Source organism: Dermacentor albipictus, chromosome 8 (assembly GCF_038994185.2).
Source record: "Dermacentor albipictus isolate Rhodes 1998 colony chromosome 8, USDA_Dalb.pri_finalv2, whole genome shotgun sequence".
Taxonomy (NCBI): Eukaryota; Metazoa; Arthropoda; class Arachnida; order Ixodida; family Ixodidae; genus Dermacentor; species Dermacentor albipictus.
In genome coordinates this window covers 120,523,119-120,546,541 of record NC_091828.1, presented here as the reverse complement: position 1 = coordinate 120,546,541, position 23,423 = coordinate 120,523,119, and the positions used below count along the sequence as shown (strand labels likewise).

The 23,423-nt window shown below is 44.9% G+C and overlaps 1 protein-coding gene across 1 annotated transcript in view; it reads right to left on the bottom strand.

Annotated features, from left to right (window-relative positions):
- Positions 1 to 18,811: 18,811 nt before the first annotated feature.
- The window catches only part of LOC139048572 (GPI inositol-deacylase-like), a 29,684-nt gene continuing 25,072 nt past the window's right edge, over positions 18,812 to 23,423 (bottom strand). Inside the window, exons 14-16 of the mRNA XM_070522987.1 lie at positions 21,048 to 21,207; positions 20,044 to 20,306; positions 18,812 to 19,057 (exon numbers count right to left, since the gene is read on the bottom strand). Coding sequence (XP_070379088.1) covers positions 18,889 to 19,057; positions 20,044 to 20,306; positions 21,048 to 21,207 — 592 coding nt within the window. The 3' untranslated portion in view covers positions 18,812 to 18,888. The remainder of the gene's footprint in view (positions 19,058 to 20,043; positions 20,307 to 21,047; positions 21,208 to 23,423) is intronic.

Here is a 23,423-nt window from a genome sequence, read left to right as displayed (position 1 = left end):
ATTACTCTTTTGGGCTGGTCCAATAAACTGCCTTTTCAGTGCAGGTTCTTCGCGTGGATCACTCCACACACGCCTCCTGATGCCGATTTGTGCGATAACACGGTGAATAAGCTCAGAATAATTTTCTCGGAAAATATAAAAAATGGTAAGTCTATAGCCCATGGAAATTACTGTTTCGGGCTGGTCCAATAAACTGCTTTTGAAGTGCTGGTTCTTCGCGTGGATCACTCCGCACACACCTGCAGACGCCGATTTGTGCGAGAAAACAGTGAATAAGCTCAGAATAATTTTCTCGGAAAAAAAAATGGTAAGTCTATAGCCCATGTAAATTACTGTTTCGGGCTGGTCCAATAAACTGCTTTTAAAGTGCTGGTTCTTCGCGTGGATCACTCCGCACACACCTGCAGACGCCGATTTGCACGATAAAACGGTGAATGAGCTCAGAATAATTTTCTCGGAAAATTATTGCCCATGGAAATTACTGTTTCGGGCTGGTCCAATAAACTGCTTTTAAAGTGCTGGTTCTTCGCGTGGATCACTCCGCACACGCCTCCTGATGCCGATTTGTGCGATAATACGGTGAATAAGCTCAGAATAATCTTCTCGGAAAATGAAAAAAATGGCAAGTCTATAGCCCATGGAAATTACTGTTTCGGGCTGGTCCAATAAACTGCTTTTAAAGTGCTGGCTCTTCGCGTGGATCACTCCGCACACGCCTCCTGATGCCGATTTGTGCGATAACACGGTGAATAAGCTGAGAATAATTTTCTCGGAAAATGAAAAAAATGGTAAATCCATAGCCCATGGAAATTACTGTTTCGGGCTGGTCCAATAAACTGCTTTTAAAGTGCTGGTTCTTCGCGTGGATCACTCCGCACACGCCTCCTGATGCCGATTTGTGCGATAATACGGTGAATAAGCTCAGAATAATTTTCTCGGAAAATAAAAAATGGTAAGTCCATAGCCCATGAAAATTATTGTTTCGGGCTGGTCCGATAAACTGCTTTTAAAGTGCTGGTTCATCGCGTGGATCACTCCGCACGTACCTGCAGGCGCCGATTTGCACGATAAAACGGTGAATAAGCTCAGAATAATGTTCTCGGAAAATGAAAAAAATGGCAAGTCTATAGCCCATGGAAATTACTGTTTCGGGCTGGTCCAATAAACTGCTTTTCAAGTGCTGGTTCTTCGCGTGGATCACTCCGCACACACCTGCAGACGCCGATTTGCACGATAAAACGGTGAATAAGCTCAGAATAATCTTCTCGGAAAATGAAAAAAATGGCAAGTCTATAGCCCATGGAAATTACTGTTTCGGGCTGGTCCAATAAACTGCTTTTAAAGTGCTGGCTCTTCGCGTGGATCACTCCGCACACACCTGCAGACGCCGATTTGCACGATAAAACGATGAATGAGCTCAGAATATTTTCTCGGAAAATAAAAAAATGGTAAGTCTATAGCCCATGGAAATTACTGTTTCGGGCTGGTCCAATAAACTGCTTTTAAAGTGCTGGTTCTTCGCGTGGATCACTCCGCACACACCTGCGGACGCCGATTTGCACGATAAAACGGTGAATGAGCTCAGAATATTTTCTCGGAAAATAAAAAAATGGTAAGTCTATAGCCCATGGAAATTACTGTTTCGGGCTGGTCCAATAAACTGCTTTTAAAGTGCTGGTTCTTCGCGTGGATCACTCCGCACACACCGGCAGACGCCGATTTGCACGATAAAACGGTGAATGAGCTCAGAATAATTTTCTCGGAAAATATAAAAAATGGTAAGTCTATATCCCATGGAAATTACTCTTTTGGGCTGGTCCAATAAACTGCCTTTTCAGTGCAGGTTCTTCGCGTGGATCACTCCACACACGCCTCCTGATGCCGATTTGTGCGATAACACGGTGAATAAGCTCAGAATAATTTTCTCGGAAAATATAAAAAATGGTAAGTCTATAGCCCATGGAAATTACTGTTTCGGGCTGGTCCAATAAACTGCTTTTGAAGTGCTGGTTCTTCGCGTGGATCACTCCGCACACACCTGCAGACGCCGATTTGTGCGAGAAAACGGTGAATGAGCTCAGAATAATTTTCTCGGAAAATAAAAAATGGTAAGTCTATAAAGCCCATGGAAATTACTGTTTCGGGCTGGTCCAATAAACTGCTTTTAAAGTGCTGGTTCTTCGCGTGGATCACTCCGCACACGCCTCCTGATGCCGATTTGTGCGATAATACGGTGAATAAGCTCAGAATAATCTTCTCGGAAAATGAAAAAAATGGCAAGTCTATAGCCCATGGAAATTACTGTTTCGGGCTGGTCCAATAAACTGCTTTTAAAGTGCTGGCTCTTCGCGTGGATCACTCCGCACACGCCTCCTGATGCCGATTTGTGCGATAACACGGTGAATAAGCTGAGAATAATTTTCTCGGAAAATGAAAAAAATGGTAAGTCCATAGCCCATGGAAATTACTGTTTCGGGCTGGTCCAATAAACTGCTTTTAAAGTGCTGGTTCTTCGCGTGGATCACTCCGCACACGCCTCCTGATGCCGATTTGTGCGATAATACGGTGAATAAGCTCAGAATAATTTTCTCGGAAAATAAAAAATGGTAAGTCCATAGCCCATGAAATTTATTGTTTCGGGCTGGTCCGATAAACTGCTTTTAAAGTGCTGGTTCTTCGCGTGGATCACTCCGCACGTACCTGCAGACGCCGATTTGCACGATAAAACGGTGAATAAGCTCAGAATAATCTTCTCGGAAAATGAAAAAAATGGCAAGTCTATAGCCCATGGAAATTACTGTTTCGGGCTGGTCCAATAAACTGCTTTTCAAGTGCTGGTTCTTCGCGTGGATCACTCCGCACACACCTGCAGACGCCGATTTGCACGATAAAACGGTGAATAAGCTCAGAATAATCTTCTCGGAAAATGAAAAAAATGGCAAGTCTATAGCCCATGGAAAATACTGTTTCGGGCTGGTGCAATAAACTGCTTTTGAAGTGCTGGTTCTTCGCGTGGTACACTCCGCACACACCTGCAGACGCAGATTTGTGCGAGAAAACAGTGAATAAGCTCAGAATAATTTTCTCGGAAAATAAAAAATGGTAAGTCTATAGCCCATGGAAATTACTGTTTCGGGCTGGTCCAATAAACTGCTTTTAAAGTGCTGGTTCTTCGCATGGATCACTCCGCACACACCTGCAGACGCCGATTTGCACGATAAAACGGTGAATGAGCTCAGAATAATTTTCTCGGAAAATAAAAAAATGGTAAGTCTATAGCCCATGGAAATTACTGTTTCGGGCTGGTCCAATAAACTGCTTTTAAAGTGCTGGTTCTTCGCGTGGATCACTCCGCACACGACTCCTGATGCCGATTTGTGCGATAATACGGTCAATAAGCTCAGAATAATTTTCTCGGAAAATAAAAAAATGGTAAGTCCATAGCCCATGAAAATTATTGTTTCGGGCTATGATAGAGGGCTATCCCTAGCCCTCTATCAAGGCCGCTCACAGGTCGATATAGCCGAAGACTTCTGTGTGAAGACTGCGGGCAGTGTGGTCACCATCAGTGGCGAAATTCTGGGTGAGTTTCCTGCGACACGCTTCCCAGAATTGAATGTGTCCTTCTCACTTGAGGAATTGGACGCTGCTCTGGCCTCATGCAGGCGCTCATCGTCGCCAGGACCAGACGGCATCACCTACGCTGCTTTATGCCACCTAGGTGAAGATGGCCGAAGCAGACTTCTGGAATGTTATAACCAGTCATGGACTGATGGCGTCGTTCCTGAGCGGTGGAAGTCCAGCCGCTTGATACCACTCCTGAAGCCTGGAAAGTCGCCACTTGACCTAGCGTCCGACCGACCCATTGCGCTGTCCAGCTGTGTTGGGAAGGTCATGGAAAGAATGATTCTCACCCGCCTAGAATGGTATCTTGAGCGCCACAACGTATACCCCGATGCCATGGCTGGTTTTAGAAGAGGCCGTTCCTCTATTGACAACGTCATCGATCTAGTCACGTCTGTACAACAAGAAAAACACCACAAGCGTATACCGGTTGCACTATTCCTCGACGTGAAAAGCGCCTACGACAATGTAACGCATGAAGCCATCCTTGATGCCCTGGAAAATAATGGAATTGGTGGACGCATGTTTCGGTGGATTCGGAGCTACCTATTCAAAAGATCCTTCTTTGTGCACAGTGCAGATGGCCGAACTACTGACCATTACACTTATCGTGGCGTCCCTCAGGGTGGGGTTCTTAGCCCCACTTTGTTCAACCTTGCAATCCTTGGCATTGCCGACGTTCTACCGCATACAGTAAACCTCTCAATATATGCTGACGACGTATGCATATGGGCCTCGGCAGTTACACGTCTCCAGGTGCGTGCACGGCTCCAAAAAGCAGTGACTCTAACATCATCGTACCTGCTTGCGCAAGGCCTAAGCATTTCGACCGAGAAGTGCGCCTTAGTCGCCTTTACCCACAAGCCCATGACCTGGTACCCCATTTCTATTGACCACCAACCAATTTCGTACGCAAAAACTCACCGATTCCTAGGCGTTATTATAGACAGAGACCTTTCATGGAGCCCCCACATCTCATACTTGAAGAAGAGGCTTACTTCTATCTCCCATATACTAAGGTTTCTTGCCGGTAAAACGTGGGGCACATCCGTGGCATCTATGTTTCAACTATACAGGACGCTCTTCCTAGGATACTTGCGATACAGCACACCAGTGCTGTCCAATGCTAACAAAACTAGCATCCATGTCCTACAGAGCATTCAAGGCCAAGCCCTTCGAACATGTCTGGGGCTACCTCGAAATGCTTCAACCGTGGCAACAATTGCCATCGCGAGAGACAACCTAATAAGGACCTATATAGATATCGACACACTCCGGGCGCATGTTCGCCATATATCCAGAGTCCCTGACCACCATCTCGCTCACTTGCCTGAGAAAAGACCCAAGGCAGCGTTCTCCAGATCGATTGCGGCTAACCGGCACTCTTTGTCTTTGAGGCACTCACCCGCAACAAGAACGCCATCCCCTATGTGGTGCTTGAAGAAGCCTCCTGTGTACCTTGCTGTTCCAGGAATAGTGAAGAAAGCTAGCCTGACCACCGCGGCTCTCAAGCAGATCACATTGGAACTTCTGCATTTTTCATATGCTAACCGAATTCATGTTTACACGGATGGTTCCGTGTCGGAAAATTCTACGGGCGCCGTTGTTCTACCATCTCAATCGGTCGTCATCAAGTTCAAAACTTCTCACGTAACGACATCTACAGGTTCTGAACTGGCCGCTCTTCGCGTTGCTGTCGAATACATTGAAAAAGAACCGCCCAACAAATGGGCAATATTTTGTGACTCGAAAGCAGCCCTCCAGAGCTTGCGAAGCTTAGGACGTGGCAATTATGAACAGCTGGTGTCACAAATCAACGAAACCTGCCATTGCGCATCTGAACGAGGGCATGACATCATATTTCAGTGGCTGCCGGGACACTGTGGCATCGTTGGTAATCACCTCGCCGATGACGCTGCCCGACGTGCCCAGGCTGGCTCACCGACAGTCCTTATACCTTTATCCAGAGTCGACGCTGCAAGAGAGCTTCGCAGTCTTGCTCGTGCAATCACGTTAGGTTGCTGGCATACACCACAGAACTCTAAGTGTCGTTTACACAGTCTCGACCCATCACTAAAACTTACATTACCAGCGAATCTTCCACGACGTGACGCAACACTGCTGTGTCGGCTGTGGGTAGGAGTAGCATTCACCAACTCCTACAGCTACCGCATTGGAATGGCGGATTCACCAATGTGCGCTAAGTGCAAGTGTGAAGAGACCATCAGTCACCTTCCTTGCCACTGTTCTCGCTTCGATAATCAACGTGAGACTCTCCAGTGTGCATTGAATAGACTGGATGACAGGCCATTCACGGAAGCGAAGATCTTGGGAGCCTGGCCTCACAGCTCATTGGCCCAGAAAGCAGTTAGAGCGCTTTTTCGCTACCTGAAGGCAACGGACTTGAGTGCCCGACTATAGACAAGCTACACTTAAGTTCTCTCTCTTTCTCTTTCACTCCCCATTCCCCTCCCCACCCGTAGGGTAGCAAACTGGACTCAGTCTGGTTAACCTCCCTGCCTTTCCGTCTTCCCTTCTCTCTCTCTCTCTGTTTCGGGCTGGTCCGATAAACTGCTTTTAAAGTGCTGGTTCTTCGTGTGGATCACTCCGCACGTACCTGCAGACGCCGATTTGCACGATAAAACGGTGAATAAGCTCAGAATAATCTTCTCGGAAAATGAAAAAAATGGCAAGTCTATAGCCCATGGAAATTACTGTTTCGGGCTGGTCCTATAAACTGCTTTTAAAGTGCTGGTTCTTCGCGTGGATCACTCCGCACACACCTGCAGACGCCGATTTGCACGATAAAACGGTGAATAAGCTCAGAATAATTTTCTCAGAAAATAAAAAATGGTAAGTCTATAGCCCATGGAAATTACTGTTTCGGGCTGGTCCAATAAACTGCTTTTGAAGTGCTGGTTCTTCGCGTGGATCACTCCGCACACACCTGCAGACGCCGATTTGCACGATAAAACGCTGAATGAGCTCAGAATAATTTTCTCGGAAAATATAAAAAATGGTAAGTCTATAGCCCATGAAAATTATTGTTTCGGGCTAGTCCGATAAACTGCTTTTAATGTGCTGGTTCTTCGCGTGGATCACTCCGCACACACCTGCAGACGCCGATTTGCGCGATGAAACGTTGAATAAGCTCAGAATAATTTTCTCGGAAAATAAAAAATGGTAAGTTTATAGCCCATGAAAATTACTGTTTTGGGCTGGTCCAATAAACTGCTTTTGAAGTGCTGGTTCTTCGCGTGGATCACTCCGCACACACCTGCTAACGCCGATTTGCACGATAAAACGCTGAATGAGCTCAGAATAATTTTCTCGGAAAATATAAAAAATGGTAAGTCTATAGCCCATGGAAATTACTGTTTTGGGCTGGTCCAATAAACTGCCTTTACAGTGCAGGTTCTTCGCGTGGATCACTCGGCACACACCTGCAGACGCCGATTTGCACGATAAAACGGTGAATAAGCTCAGAATAATTTTCTCGGAAAATAAAAAAATGGTAAGTCTATAGCCCATGGAAATTACTGTTTTGGGCTGGTCCAATAAACTGCCTTTACAGTGCAGGTTCTTCGCGTGGATCACTCCGCACACACCTGCAGACGCCGATTTGCACGATAAAACGGTGAATGAGCTCAGAATAATTTTCTCGGAAAATAAAAAAATGGTAAGTCTATAGCCCATGGAAATTACTGTTTCGGGCTGGTCCAATAAACTGCTTTTAAAGTGCTGGTTCTTCGCGTGGATCACTCCGCACACACCTGCAGACGCCGATTTGTGCGAGAAAACAGTGAATAAGCTCAGAATAATTTTCTCGGAAAATAAAAACGTGGTAAGTCTATAGCCCATGGAAATTGCTGTTTCGGGCTGGTCCAATAATCTGCTTTTGAAGTGCTGGTTCTTAGCGTGGATCACTCCGCACACACCTGCAGACGCCGATTTGCACGATAAAACGGTGAATGAGCTCAGAATAATTTTCTCGGAAAATAATGAAATGGTAAGTCTATAGCCCATGGAAATTACTGTTTCGGGCTGGTCCAATAAACAGCTTTTAAAGTGCTGGTTCTTCGCGTGGATCACTCCGCACATGCTTCCTGATGCCGATTTGTGCGATAATACGGTGAATAAGCTCAGAATAATTTTCTCGGAAAATAAAAAAATGGTAAGTCCATAGCCCATGGAAATCACTGTTTCGGGCTGGTCCGATAAACTGCTTTTAAAGTGCTGGTTCTTCGCGTGGATCACTCCGCACACACCTGCAGATGCCGATTTGCACGATAAAACGGTGAATAAGCTCAGAATAATTTTCTCGGAAAATAAAAAAATGGTAAGTCTATAGCCCAGGGAAATTACTGTTTCGGGCTGGTCCAATAAACTGCTTTTGAAGTGCTGGTTCTTCGCGTGGATCACTCTGCACACACCTGCAGACGCCGATTTGTGCGAGAAAACAGTGAATAAGCTCAGAATAATTTTCTCGGAAAATAAAAAAATGGTAAGTCCATAGCCCATGGAAATTACTGTTTCGGGCTGGTCCGATAAACTGCTTTTAAAGTGCTGGTTCTTCGCGTGGATCACTCCGCACACACCTGCAGACGCCGATTTGCACGATAAAACGGTGAATAAGCTCAGAATAATTTTCTCGGAAAATAAAAAATGGTAAGTCCCATGGAAATTACTGTTTCGGGCTGGTCCAATAAACTGCTTTTGAAGTGCTGGTTCTTCGCGTGGATCACTCTGCACACACCTGCAGACGCCGATTTGTGCGAGAAAACAGTGAATAAGCTCAGAATATTTTTCTCGGAAAATAAAAAAATGGTAAGTCTATAGCCAATGGAAATTATTGTTTCGGGCTGGTCCAATAAACTGCTTTTAAAGTGCTGGTTCTTAGCGTGGATCACTCCGCACACACCTGCAGACGCCGATTTGTGCGAGAAAACAGTGAATAAGCTCTGAATAATTTTCTCGGAAAATAAAAAAATGGTAAGTCCCATGGAAATTACTGTTTCGGGCTGGTCCAATAAACTGCTTTTAAAGTGCTGGTTCTTCGCGTGGATCACTCCGCACACGCCTCCTGATGCCGATTTGTGCGATAATACGGTGAATAAGCTCAGAATAATTTTCTCGGAAAATAAAAAAATGGTAAGTCTATAGCCCATGAAAATTATTGTTTCGGGCTAGTCCGATAAACTGCTTTTAAAGTGCTGGTTCTTCGCGTGGATCACTCCGCACACACCTGCAGACGCCGATTTGCGCGATAAAACGTTGAATAAGCTCAGAATAATTTTCTCGGAAAATAAAAAAATGGTAAGTTTATAGCCCATGGAAATTACTGTTTCGGGCTGGTCCAATAAACTGCTTTTGAAGTGCTGGTTCTTCGCTTGGATCACTCCGCACACACCTGCAGACGCCGATTTGTGCGAGAAAACAGTGAATAAGCTCAGAATAATTTTCTCTGAAAATAAAGAAATGGTAAGTCCCATAGAGTTTCTAAAAATACCCTAGAGGGAAATGTGGCGCTAGTGTCTACGGGGGTTCTCATGAGCGTCGCCTCAACCTACATGGGAATGATGGGAAGTACAGGCTTCGGATCGACTTCGGTCTTTCGACTAGTGGCGTTTGCTTCTGGCGCAGTAAACAACGCTATACTCAAATATTATCACGTAAAATATAATTCTATTTCTGCAGTATGTTATATAATGCACAACATGCTACATAAACTTTGCATGACTTTGAGATGGAAGCATGATTTACTATGGTTTGTCAGCAGGACACACCAGGGTATGCATACTTGTGCAATTCTATTCCTAATTTGACGCCAAAAAATAATTATTTATTCATTTTTGCAACAGCAAAACAACCGTGCATGTACCTATATAAAAATACTCATCAAGTATTTCTGGAAATAAAAATGTATTGTGACAAAGCGTTGCGCCCTTGAGAGGAATGCTACAAGTGTCGTCTGCTACGACGCCTGCTCGCTGCAAACGCGAGACTTTTCTCGCAGACGACAGGCACTTGCGAACTCTCTTGCTCTTTCGAAAGGTTGCGTCGGCTGTCACAATTGCTGAACGTCTTCAAGTACTTTTAAGCACATCTGCTGCAGTGCTAGCTAGGACGCTAGTGGCCTCCTACGAGTATGCTCCATCATATTTTATATTGGCGTACCGCTTCCGAAGCGTTACAGCGTGGCTTTGTGGGTACCCATTGTGCGACACTAGACTACAGCTAGGAAGCAGCTATCTTTCCTACCACAAGTAAGTTTGTGATCTCAAAGTCCTAAAACACGCATTTCAATGTGCACACAAACGAGCACATAATGAAGCCCTCAATAAAACTTGATTGTCAAGCCACTAGAAGTACAATTGTATATGTCTTGTATCAGTAGTGCCTTCTTTGTTCTATTCTGAAGTTTCATAAAGCACGTAACGCTACAGTGCCAACCTAACACACTTAACAAGCAAAGGTCCAAACGCTCAAAACATGTTCTTTCAACGTTAACGATGCCGCCGCTTTCTCGTCACGGCTTCGACGCCACACCGCGACACAAGCATCGTCCCAGTCGCTGGCCCAGCGCGCTATCGCCACTCCGAGCCACATAACAAACGCAGATAGCTTTGCGTTGCACTGTCCAACTGCATGTTATAGCAATTGCGCTGAGAGCGAAACCGAAACTTTTAAAAAAATACTTGTACACTAGTTCGCCAGTCAACCGAATGCCAATCCGAAGCCTGTACTTCCCATCATTCCCATGATGGTTGAACGATCGCAGCGCCAGATTTGCCTCTAGGTATACTAATATGAAACTCTATGGCGTGGACCCACCACCGATCCTCGCATCTCCTGGCGCTGCTGTCGCACTTTGCTCGGTCAGCACGGCGCGGACAGGGCGACGAAGCACTGTCCGTTGTTTATGTGTTTTGGCGCGTTGTATAAATGCGTGTTTTGCTGCAGTCTCGGTGCATTTTGCGACACTCTTATGCGTTTTAAGTGCCGCGTGCGTTTTGAAGAGTTTACGGGCCGTATCATCCAATTTTATTTAGTGACGCAAATGCATATATATGCTTCGTTCCTGCAGCGCTAACTTACTTTGAATGTGCAAGTCTGCTCGCAAGGGAGCAAAGCTCACTTAGGTTTCAACATTGCACTTGTGAATGCGGTGCTCTGATGAAAGAAATAGTGCTAGCTTCATTTTTTTTATCCCGAAATGGAGTGCTGAGAGTGTGTATATACCGTGTGTCCCAGCTAACTTCAGCCAGAGCTTTAAAATATGCGAATGCCGCGTACACTCTAAGAACAGTTTACACCCTTTGGCTTGCCCCTTCTGCCACACAAAAATAATCATCTGCCTTGATGCGTTTCCTTTCTTTATCGCTGCGAGCCCGGAACTTTCCAGTAACGAACGGCACGCGCGTTATCAGCATAGAACAGTTTACACCCTTTGGAGTGCCTCTTCTGATAACGCGCGTGCCGTTCGTCACTGGAAAGTTCCGGGCTTGCAGCGATAAAGAAAGGAAACGCATCAAGGCGGATGACGATTATTTTTATGTGGCAGAAGGGGCAAGCCAAAGGGTGTAAACTGTTCTTAGAGTGTAGCTGGACACAGCCAAGGTAATGTTTGCCGTAGCTTTGAGATATTCAAATTATTATAAAACCGCCCAATTAGGTAATGCGTAGTTAATTCATTATTAAATAAATTATCCAATAATTGTTAGTGTACTTCTTAATTCACTAATTAATAAATTAGTTTATCTATTTGTGTAATTCGTTGCCACCACCAAAGATCCAGGCCTTAACTCTATTTTAATTAACTGTGCCTTAATTAACTTCGCCTAATTCACTGTGCCTTGACTGGCCTCGTGAACTGCCTCGAGTGGTGCGCTTGGGCACCCGTGACGTTCTTGGACCATCGTGTGGTCGCGCTAACATCGCCTCATGCGTTCGCATCAATATTTAATTAGTACTAAGCAGCAACAGCTGATTACAACTACTAATCAGCTACTCATCAGCAACAGCTGATTAATATGGAGCGCACTGGACGGCCGGGGCTGCTGTGGCCCTGGACTAAGGACTCCACAGCGCACTCTGGGGCAGCGCAGCAGCATTTTCACAGCTACGTAAAGTTTTTTAATCAAGCTCCTAAACGCGAGACTATACAAACATTTAAAGACGCATCGGCGAAAACACTTGCTGAGTACGTAAGTTGCGAAGTCTGAGGACTCAAGCCCATTCGCCAACGCAGAGCTGCGCCCTGGTAGAGCTACTTGCGGTGCTCCCGCCCTCTGGCGGCAAACCAAGACAAGGGGCCACCCGCGATGTACGGCGCCAACCATAGAGTTTCATATTAGTATACCTAGAGGCAAATCTGGCGCTGCGATCGTTCAACCATCATGGGAATGATGGGAAGTACAGGCTTCGGATTGGCATTCGGTTGACTGGCGAACTAGTGTACAAGTATTTTTTTTAAAGTTTCGGTTTCGCTCTCAGCGCAATTGCTATAACTTGCAGTTGGACAGTGCAACGCAAAGCTATCTGCGTTTGTTATGTTGCTCGGAGTGGCGATAGCGTGCTGGGCCAGCGACTGGGACGATGCTTGTGTCGCGGTGTGGCGTCGAAGCCGTGACGAGAAAGCGGCGGCATCGTTAACGTTGAAAGAACATGTTTTGAGCGTTTGGACCTTTGCTTGTTAAGTGTGTTAGGTTGGCACTGTAGTGTTACGTGCTTTATGAAACTTCAGAATAGAACAAAGAAGGCACTACTGATACAAGACATATACAATTGTACTTCTAGTGGCTTGACAATCAAGTTTTATTGAGGGCTTCATTATGTGCTCGTTTGTGTGCACATTGAAATGCGTGTTTTAGGACTTTGAGATCACAAACTTACTTGTGGTAGGAAAGATAGCTGCTTCCTAGCTGTAGTCTAGTGTCGCACAATGGGTACCCACAAAGCCACGCTGTAACGCTTCGGAAGCGCTACGCCAATATAAAATATGATGGAGCATACTCGTAGGAGGCCACTAGCGTCCTAGCTAGCACTGCAGCAGATGTGCTTAAAAGTACTTGAAGACGTTCAGCAATTGTGACAGCCGACGCAACCTTTCGAAAGAGCAAGAGAGTTCGCAAGTGCCTGTCGTCTGCGAGAAAAGTCTCGCGTTTGCAGCGAGCAGGCGTCGTAGCAGACGACACTTGTAGCATTCCTCTCAAGGGCGCAACGCTTTGTCACAATACATTTTTATTTCCAGAAATACTTGATGAGTATTTTTATATAGGTACATGCACGGTTGTTTTGCTGTTGCAAAAATGAATAAATAATTATTTTTTGGCGTCAAATTAGGAACAGAATTGCACAAGTATGCTTACCCTGGTGTGTCCTGCTGACAAACCATAGTAAATCATGCTTCCATCTCAAAGTCATGCAAAGTTTATGTAGCGTGTTGTGCATTATATAACATACTGCAGAAATAGAATTATATTTTACGTGATAATATTTGAGTATAGCGTTGTTTACTGCGCCAGAAGCAAACGCCACTAGTCGAAAGACCGAAGTCGATCCGAAGCCTGTACTTCCCATCATTCCCATGTAGGTTGAGGCGACGCTCATGAGAACCCCCGTAGACACTAGCGCCACATTTCCCTCTAGGGTATTTTTAGAAACTCTATGGCGCCAACGGAGAGTTTGACAACTGAACCTAGTCTAGTAACGTTGGTCCGTACAGCTAAAGTGTACTAGACCGTTCTAGTACACTTTAGTACAGCTACGTAAATGTACAGCAAAACAATGGCGGAACCGGGAACGCTTCTGCGATGACGCCACCAAAGGGCGCTGCAATCGACCGGCGTGCTTAGCGCGCCAAATTTAAACATGTTGTGCAAAACTTTCTGCATTTATAAACTAAAACGCTCTCAAAACAATTGAAATTAACATAATTCACAAAAAATAAACATTACAAACTGTTAGGATATATCAAAACGGCATCTGAGCTTGCAAGTTTCCAACCACAGATCATGCAGTGTTCCTGATCGTCTGCTCAGCGTTTCGGTTGCAGAAGACAAACACTCGTCTACTCGTTCCGTTCGGTAAGCAAGCATATGTTTTTAGTATTTCGAATCACACAACGATAATAAGCCCGGAAGGAGCACCTGCACTGTGCCTGGTGGGTTGCATGGGATTCCTTTCACGTTGCATCAGCCAGAAAGGCGGTTGCCAGGTTTCACTGAATAAAACAAACAAACAAATGCGCACGCACATACACAGACAGAGATATTTGGAAATGCAGCGCTTCCCGTGGACATAAAGAATGTGGAAACGCGGCAGGAAAAACCACAACAAGCAATCAGCGAGCTCTGTGCGCATGACGTCCGCGACCACCATAACTGCCAATCCCGTAGGCCCTACGTTGCACCATTATTTTCCCTCTTGCCAGCAATGACTCCAAGCTGCAGCGACAGGTAGCGCTGCAATATACCAGCTTCCTCGCCAGATTTCGCTTTCAATGCGATGAGGTATGATCCCTCCTCTTCTTTTCATTTCCCTCCCTCCATGTCTGGTGACGGTAACATCCATGTCACATGACATGAAACTAGCCAATTGAGTCACTTCGCGCTACTCCTAACCGTATTTCTCATCTTCGCGCGACTGGCACCATTCGCGTACTTCCGCGATTCGCTTGTTTCGCGCTATACTTCAAGCCATCCAGTGATTCTCAGTGCCTTTGGTGCGAAGCACCTCGGCAAACGGGACCGGACCTTCACGTGCGACATTTTCAGCGCTGTGGGTGAGGACAACGAAGACTCAATCGTGCTACGCGACGTTTCGGACATGGCCACCCGAAGCTGCGATGGCGAAGACAATGGCTCGGCGGCGGTTAGTGGCAGCAGCGACGAACGGCGTTATGCTGACTGTGGTTGTCAGGAGACGGTGCCGTGCGCTGACAAAGCTACGCAGTGCAACCTGGATACATGTGCACGCTATGACGAAATGTACAGAGAGCACGAGAAGCGCATGGAAGCGCTGCACGTGCTGCACGACATATATAGTGGGCTGCTCAACAGACCGGCCCGCAATTCGTCAAAATAATCCTGCAGTTACTTCTGAGACGTGACAATCCCAAAGTTAATAAATTTGTTCACGTTTCGTTTGTCACTCAAATATGTTCTTGACTTTTTTTTAAAGAGCAGTTGACTGCGCGGGACACTCAAGTTTCCCATGCCAAATGTAAAGGTTGCCATGGTAAAAAAAAAAAAATGCCTTAGAACACGCACCTATAAGGCGAGATATAAGAAGGAAGAAGAAGCATGTGCTTGCTGCGGTAAAGCTAGGGAAACGACGGAGCATGTTTTACTGGAATGTGAAGACGTCTACCCAGCGGTCGATTTAGGCACCACTGGCCTCCTTGGAGCCCTTGGGTTCAACGGGTGCAGTGGTAAAGCAAACATGTCTGCAATAGGCATTAGTAAGAGGCGATTGGAGGATTGGTGCATAGAGTTTCTCACTACATTATAGTGAGAAACTCTATGGATTGGTGGAAGTAGGGAAACGCCAAAAGACGGAGACGTACAAAAGCACAGTTCGCAATAGGGGATCAGAAAATTTGGGCGCGGTATTTCATAGTGCTTTTTTGTTGTTTTTTTTTCCCTTGTTTGACCTAGGTAGGACATTAGGCAGTATGATAGCAAGGGCTTGATGGCACAAACCACCGCCCCGTTCTAAAGGGGACTCTCGTAACATCCATCCACCCATAGAGTAAGAGGCGATGGGAGGATTGGTGCATGGAATAAAAGTTAGGAAACGGCGAAAAACGGATACGTACAAAAGCACAGTTCGCAATAGGGAATCAGAAAATTTGGTTGTGGAAGTTCATAGTGTTTTTTCTTTTTTTTGTTTAACCTAGGTACACTCTTAAAACGGTTGCACCCTTTGGGGTGTATATTTGTCCCACAACAATAATCGTCATCTGACTTGCTTGCGTTTCCTTTCCTGAAAACTCGGCGCTCGCTACTTTCCTGTCGAGAATGCTGCGTCACACTGATAAGGCGCATGCCGTTCGTGACTGGAAAGTACCGTGCTCGCAGCGTTAAAGAAAGGAAACGCGGGCAGCACGGATGACGATTATCGCTGTGGGACAAGATACGCCCCAAAGGGTGTAAAATTTTCTAAATGTGTAGGACATTACGCTCTTCGAAAAATTTACACCCTTTGGGTTGTATCTTGTCCCACAACTCTTAAAACGGTTGCACCCTTTGGGGTGTATATTTGTCCCATAACAATAATCGTCATCTGCCTTGCTTGAGTTTCCTTTCCTGAAAACTCGGTGCTGCCCGCGTGCTGCCCGCGTGTCCTTTCTTAATGCTGCGAGCTCGGTACTTTCCAGTCACGAACGGCATGCGCCTTATCAGTGTGACGCAGCATTCTCGACAGGAAAGTAGCGAGCGCCGAGTTTTCAGGAAAGGAAACGCAAGCAAGGCAGATGACTATTATTGTTGTGGGACAAATATACACCCAAAAGGGTGCAACCGTTTAAGAGTGTAGGCAGTATAATACACTCTTAGAAAATTTTACACCCTTTGGGGCTTATCTTGTCCCACAACGATAATCATCTGTCTTGCCCGCGTTTCCTTTCTTTAACGCTGCGAGCCCGGTACTTCCCAGTCACGAACGGCATGCGCGTTATCAGTGTGACGCAGCATTCTCGACAGGAAAGTAGCGAGCGCCGAGTTTTCAGGAAAGGAAACGCAGGAAAGACAGATAATGATTATTGTTGTGGGACAAATTTACACCCCAAAGGGTGCAACCGTTTTAAGAGTGCAAGCAAGGCAGATGACGATTACTGCTGTGGGACAAATATACACCCCACAGGGTGCAACCATTTTAAGAGTGTAGCAAGAGCTTGGTGGCTCAACTCACTGCCCTGTTCCAAAGGGGACGCTCATAACATCCATCCATCCATACTATGGCTACACTATGGCTTGCTATCCAAAAACATCACCTTGAACAAAAGCTGGTTTTTGTGGGTTCTGCCTTTCAAAAATAATTGTCCACGCACTCATCTAATACGTTTTAGTCCAGTTCACTGCACATCATAGTGGTATACCTACATAAACGTCAAAGCATTGTAGAATAAAGCGATTTGTTTTTCGTAAGTTATGGCTGTTGGAGTGAGGCAAATTTAAGCTTCTAACAAAAGATATTGAGTAGCAAAAAAATCCACAACTTTTTTTTGCCAGTTTGGGCATGGAAATAACATTACAATTATATTTGAGGGACACCAGAGAAAAGAAATTAAATTCCTAAAATAAAACCATTTTGTTTTCAGAATGTTTTCATACTAGCCAAATGGCTGAAAGTTACTTTCCACCACGCATTTTTAGAGCCAAGGGCTCTAAATTGGAGCCTTGATGAATGCAGTGCGAGCCAACCAGCAAAACAACAAAATGGTGGCATGGCTTGCTTGCTTGATCTGGCTTCGTCTAGCTCCACAACGATAATGATTACTTACTTACTAGCTTGTCGTTAGTGGCTGTGGAAATGTCACATTGCAATCGTTTTGTGTCACTCTCAAAAGAAATAGTGTGCATGGCATATCCCCTACATGGAGTTTGTTACTTTAAATGTTCCAAAGTCACCCACAGCAATTCATGAAGCACATTTAATTTCAAGAAGTATTCAGGGCCCTTCAATCTGTTCTTCCAAATTCCAGGGTTTTTCAAGGATTTCGAGAAGGTGTACAAATCCTGGATGTGTTTATCTTGCAATAAAGTGTTGAGCTTTCTGGATAAAGCCGTTCAGCCAAGCACTCATTGCTGGTGTTGCGATGAGCTTGGCTCCTGCAAATGTGGCTTTTTCTATTCAACTTAGGATCATTTTGCACACAAGATGGCTGACCCATGAGAAGCTCTGTTCCTATTAGGTACATACCAGGTGCGTCATGAAATGTGCCCGAAATTCCTTAAATATAGGAAAGGTGAGGTCATTAAATGATTTCCTCTTGATTACTTTTACCAGAGTCATACATTTGAAGATTACTTGATAAAGTAATTAAACAAGTAGTTGTGCAAATCAGACCAATTTTTTTATGAAGAATAGCCATGTGATTGATCCCGATGGAAGACTTGAAGCACGCAATCCAAGGAGCTCAGAACTGTTTCCAGAAATGCAAGAAGTTAACGCTGCGAATTTTTACAGCCTAATGAATTCCGGCCAATTTCACGCTGAAAAGCAAAACTGAAGCTGAATAGTGCAGTTGGCATACCTTTTGTAGATTATAGATGCCCATACGTGACTGGGCTGTTTGTGCTCCAGCATCAGGCAAGCATGAAATAAGTGAGATCACGACTTAATAAAAATGCTGGCTTGGCTCTCGCCCGCCTGTGAGGCACAATCAATCATGCCACTCAAATTTCTAGGTCATTATCATAGGTGAAATTTTCATGTGCAGAGCATTTGGAATGTGCTCAAATTATCCCAGAGCCTTTGTCAGAACATAAGTGTAGCCCTTCATTGGATGGTGTCCAGTTGGCATACCCCAGCGGATTCCTTTGGAGTAACAGAAACCAATCTCAGAGGCCATGCTTCTGTGTACCGCAAGCACCGGATGCAACTGAGGAATGTGATTGGGTCATTACACCAGCATGACAATAATCGAAGCACCCTTGTATAAAGCCATGCACCTATTATTCTACATATGCACTCATGCGTTATGCTACAGTATGTGCCCATTATGTTAATGAATGCCTCAATTATGTTAACCTATGCTGAAGCTAATTCAAACACACACACAAAGGAGCATAAAGTGACAACTTAGCTGTGGCCATGACATACACATTCAGTGGAAGACATTCTCACCCAACTCTCATCACCCCGCTTTTAACAAATCTCGGCCTCCTCAGGAGACAAAAATGCTGCAAGAGAGGGCCATGTTACTCAAATGAAGCCCAGGCAGTAAATGTGTTGAACATGGCTTGACCAAATTCAGCATGTGCCAGAGATTATTAGAGGAGTGGAAGAACCACCAGCTCCATTCTGCTTGTTCACGTTTGAGAGAGTAGTCGGCAGTGAGGGCTATGCATCCGTTGGAGTGTGCACAGGAGGAGACACGTTGGCTACCAGGCCAAGAGACAGACGAGTTTCCAGTGTTGGTCGAGCCACGTACTGCTGTTGAACAATCATCTCCGAAATTCCGCAAGAAAAAAAAATTTATTCGTCCTTATGCTGTGACCTGGCAGAAGCTGTGACCCGTTTTCGATGCATGTTTGTTCAGTCGGCTTTGTGACCGAGCTGCTGGGGAGAGAGCAGCTGCTGCAGCGCCAATGCAGCGTAGGCCACTGCGATGAGCGGTGCCGCCCGGTACATCCGCACGGGAGAGAGCAGCACGCAAGCAAATGACAGGATCCGACACAGCCACGAGACCGGCCGATAGTACAACCTGCGCAACAGATGGTGCTGTGACACTTCGGCTCGTATTTGCGGCGCCGTCTTGAAAGACTAACACGGTGCGTCACGACCATGCCAAGTGACGAACAATGGGGCTGGAGAAAGCACAGGGGAAGTTAGTTCTCGCGCTGTCGCAAGTTAGGCCCAAGTGCTCTTTCTCAACTCGAATGCACCATACAACAGTTCTTTATTCTTCATTAATAATTTTGAAAGTTATGTAGCATTTTGTTTCTTAATTTGCATAATTTATTTTCTTACTTTCAATTTTGATGTTCCTCACTGATTTAGAACGCTTTTTATTTTTTATGTATGTGTTCTATAGGAAGAAAAATTTTGATTTAGGGTCTGAAATTTTTTTTTACAAAATTTTCCAGAAATAGGTCAGTTTCAAAAAAATTGAAGAACAGTCTACAAATCCGTAACCCAGCGCCAAAAACAGACATTGCAGTTCTGTACATTGCATCTACTGCTACAGAACCTAAAGCTGACAAACTTGATATACGAATTTACAGCTTACATGAAACTATTACAATGTTTGCAAGGGTTTTGCAAAAGTGCTACTCACAAGAGATGGGTATATTTCAGAGTGTCGTATAATACAAACTGATTTTGTCCCCCTCATGTTTCATACAGGTGTAGTTTACAGAATTGCGATACCATTATTGATTATTCAGTTCAGTTACAGGACTGAAAACTTGGTACTAGAATTCTTTTTGACTTTGCAACTTTCAATGATGTCTGTAAAAGATATAGCGGCCTAAATAAAAAATTTGTTTATACAGTCATTAGGCTTTAATAATTTATTTTAAATTCAACAAACCTCATCAAAATCGGTGCAGTCATGCCGAGAAAGCCAATTTCTTCAGTCACATGTATTTAGATTAAAGCTCAAATGCTAAAGCTTCCTCTTAACATGAATCAATTGTTTGATGAATCGTCGATCGTTTTAATCGGTAGTACACAAAACAAGCGGCTCACCCCTGGGGATTTGGAACGAAAGGTTGCCAGAGGACGGCCTGCGCCAAGAGCAGGAAGGTTGCAGTCACTGCGAGCGGGTCGGCACCACCCGGCCGAGGCGATAGGGGTCCCACTGAGAACCACACTATAACCGCGGGCAGCCCCAGGACGGCCACCCAAAGCCACAGGTGAAGCAGGCACAGCTGCAGGCGCCAGCCGCTGGTCTCGCTAGAGGGACCCCGTCGCTCCTCTTGAGCTGTCTGGCACGCGCACTGGTACACCAGCTGGGGCATGCGTGGAGATGACATCTAATTTTAGCACTATTACAGTCAAACCTCAATATATAACTAGCAAAAATATAATTAATTATCATATAAAATGGAAAACATCCAAACTAATGCTCACTAATATCAGCATATTCTCGTGCCCAACAAAATCTCGTTGCCGTGATGAAAAAGAGAACAAGAAATACTTTGTGTGCAATAAAGTATAGGATGTACACCATACATGCACAGAACACAATGAGAGCGCTGAAGGTTGCATATACACATTAGCTTTAGATTTTTTCGCACAGCAGGCTTTGCACAACATCCTCAGGGTGCAAGACAACACCATAGCACCAAAGGCAAGAGCATTTAAATTCGAATCCACCATTGCTAACAGCTCTTAATATTTTAGCTTGCTAATTCGCTAACTAATCTGCTACAATTTATTAAAGATTTGTTGCTACCTCCGAGGTCATTCTGCTCTGATGCTGCTAGGCTTAACAAAATGTTAGGCCTAACAATATGCTAGGCCTAACAAGAGATGTCAACATTGTTGCAAAAGTGTTTTGATGTCTATCACAAGGCATGTTAGCACTGGGTCTGTGCTGGTGAGGCGAAACAAAACTGGAAGATTTTCACGAAACAGTTCCATGAAACTAGTCTTTCGAACCCCACATGTCTAAGCAGTGCTTCCACTTGACTTCTCCTCAGCGAACTTATGGCAGAGGCCGCAAGACAGCTAAGTGAAAGGCAACTCACCCTGATGGCGAAGACGATGCTGCCCAGAAACAATGCCGTAGCAGCACATGTGGCTACGATCAGAAGGAGCAGGCCAGCCACCAACAAGAACACCCTTGGCGACCATGGCTGCTTTCCAGGCGGTGGACTCCTCTGAGTGCCTCTCACCACTGCGAGCACTCTGTAAGCAGCATAAAGTTAAATTATAGAGTTTACCATTGCAAGGCAACATACAAGCTACGAGAGGTGTCACAACTGAGGGAGCTTCATATTAATTTCAACTAGCTGTCTGCCTTCACAGCACAGCTAAACTGAGGTACAGTGCTCATAACTTCAAATGTGAACTAGTGTTTTGAAACCGCTCCAACACATTACCTTGTTTCTAGTTTCACCAGTAGCAGCAGGCGCTTAATTCAAGCCATAAAATGTACACCTGGGACTACTCTGTGCTTAGAAAGCAGATAACGAGTGATTATGTGTGGCACATCCAGGTAAGCGTGCGTAAAAGTCATTTGTTGCTATTCACATTTGAATTCTCAAGCCCTGTACTTGAGTGTTTTTGCATTCCACTCTTATTGGAACGGACCGTAGCTACTGTAACCCAGAATAAAAGCCACGAATTCTTCCTTGGCAGTGGAATGCCATAGTCGATTATATTTTTGGCTCATGGGCACCACCGTATTTAGCTACTATAGAAAAAATTTAACCATTTTCTGCACAGTTACATCAAGTTATTGTAGATGCTAAGCACTGAATGCATCTATATGATCATGCTGACACTACGGTCCAACCATAAGTACTACGCATTATTTGTTACAGATAGGAAACGTGAATGTTAACAACCCATGATGACGTCACTCAATTTCCATAAGAAAGTCTGCAGCCACTGAACTACTGTAGTTGGTTGGAAACATAATGTACTCCCCCTTGCACTGCTCGGGAGATTGGCATAAATGCCTTTGTTGACTAAACAACTGGCTACAATGCCTTCACATATCAAACAATAAATAGCAGATGGCAGTGTGCTTTGTTTAACATCACTTTTGTGTGCCCTCTCTCATAAACGATAGAAAATGTCTTCTTTTTTTCTTTCACATACTGAATTACTAAAAAAACATCATTAAAAACCAGCAGGAAGTTTTCTGAAGAAATGTCAGAGCTACAGCTTTTCCACCTAAACCATGTACGTACTAAACAGGCTCAAATTAGATATAGAGACAGCACCTGGCCTCATGTTCTGTTTCACACCTTCTTTTGTGTGTGTTTTTTTTTTGACGATTCCAGATAAAAAAGTGCATATTTCTTTCCTACTGGTTTTAAATCTTGCAAGCATTAAATGTGTCATGAAATAGTGGAAGTAAAATTTGCTCTGGAAATATTACAAGTAAAGCCTCTTGTGAAGTCACCACATATACAAGGTGTTTCACAGAACATGCATTAAACTCCTTTAAAAAAATTGTGCAGATCCCATGCGCTGTGTAATCGATCTAAGCGAAGCTTCCTACGCTGTTTGTGTTCACTGATGATATTTAGCAGTGGTGTTGATGGCATACGGCTGTCATGACGTGACGCTAAATGTTACCTTGGGTGCACCACCTGTGTTTGTTCACGCAGTACACATAACACGAAGCGAGACGGGTTTGCTCCAGGCATTGCGCAACATTTTTCACAGCCTGCGGGAACGTTAGCACTGTCATTCCCTCACATGGCACAACGCATTGGGAATGAGAGATAGACAAAACTTTTTATTAAAGATTTAGGAGAAATAGCTGCTGCCACGTGCTGTGCATAATGTGCTGTGCATGACGGGCCAGCACCCGCTGGCAACCTGGGCTTCCATCATGTAGCACTGTTTCAAGATTATGACATCACGACTGTTTCAAATTATGACATCATGAAGTGTTGATTTGCTGGACGGCTGCTTGCGCATGGTCGTCTTGATGCCACGTTTCTTTAGTGCAGCTCTGAGGCTTGCACACCCTGCGTCAGCTGTCTGCATGGACAAACTTGCACGGCGTTCATTTTTCAGAAATAGCAGAAATGTGCCGTGCCGTACCTTCAATTAATCTTTTGTCTTTTTTTTTTTCTCATCACTTTGTTTGCAAGGGTCGCCATGGCTAGTAACAGCATTTCTTTTATTGAAAAGACTCCAAATGGAGCAAGATTTCTGACAGCACCTTTCCCTTCTCCCGCGATCCTTCCGTGCATGCAAGCTGCGACGAGTGAAGAGTGGCGAGGCTGCAGGGAGTTTTAGATTTGGTGAACACAAATGGATTTGGGTACCCAAAGTGATTCAGGTACACAAAGCACCATGCCCGGCTTGCGTTCTTTTGCATACCTTTTTTAATTATTTTGTAAGCAAGCCTGGCAGTAAGTGCTGCCGCTTATGCAATGTCC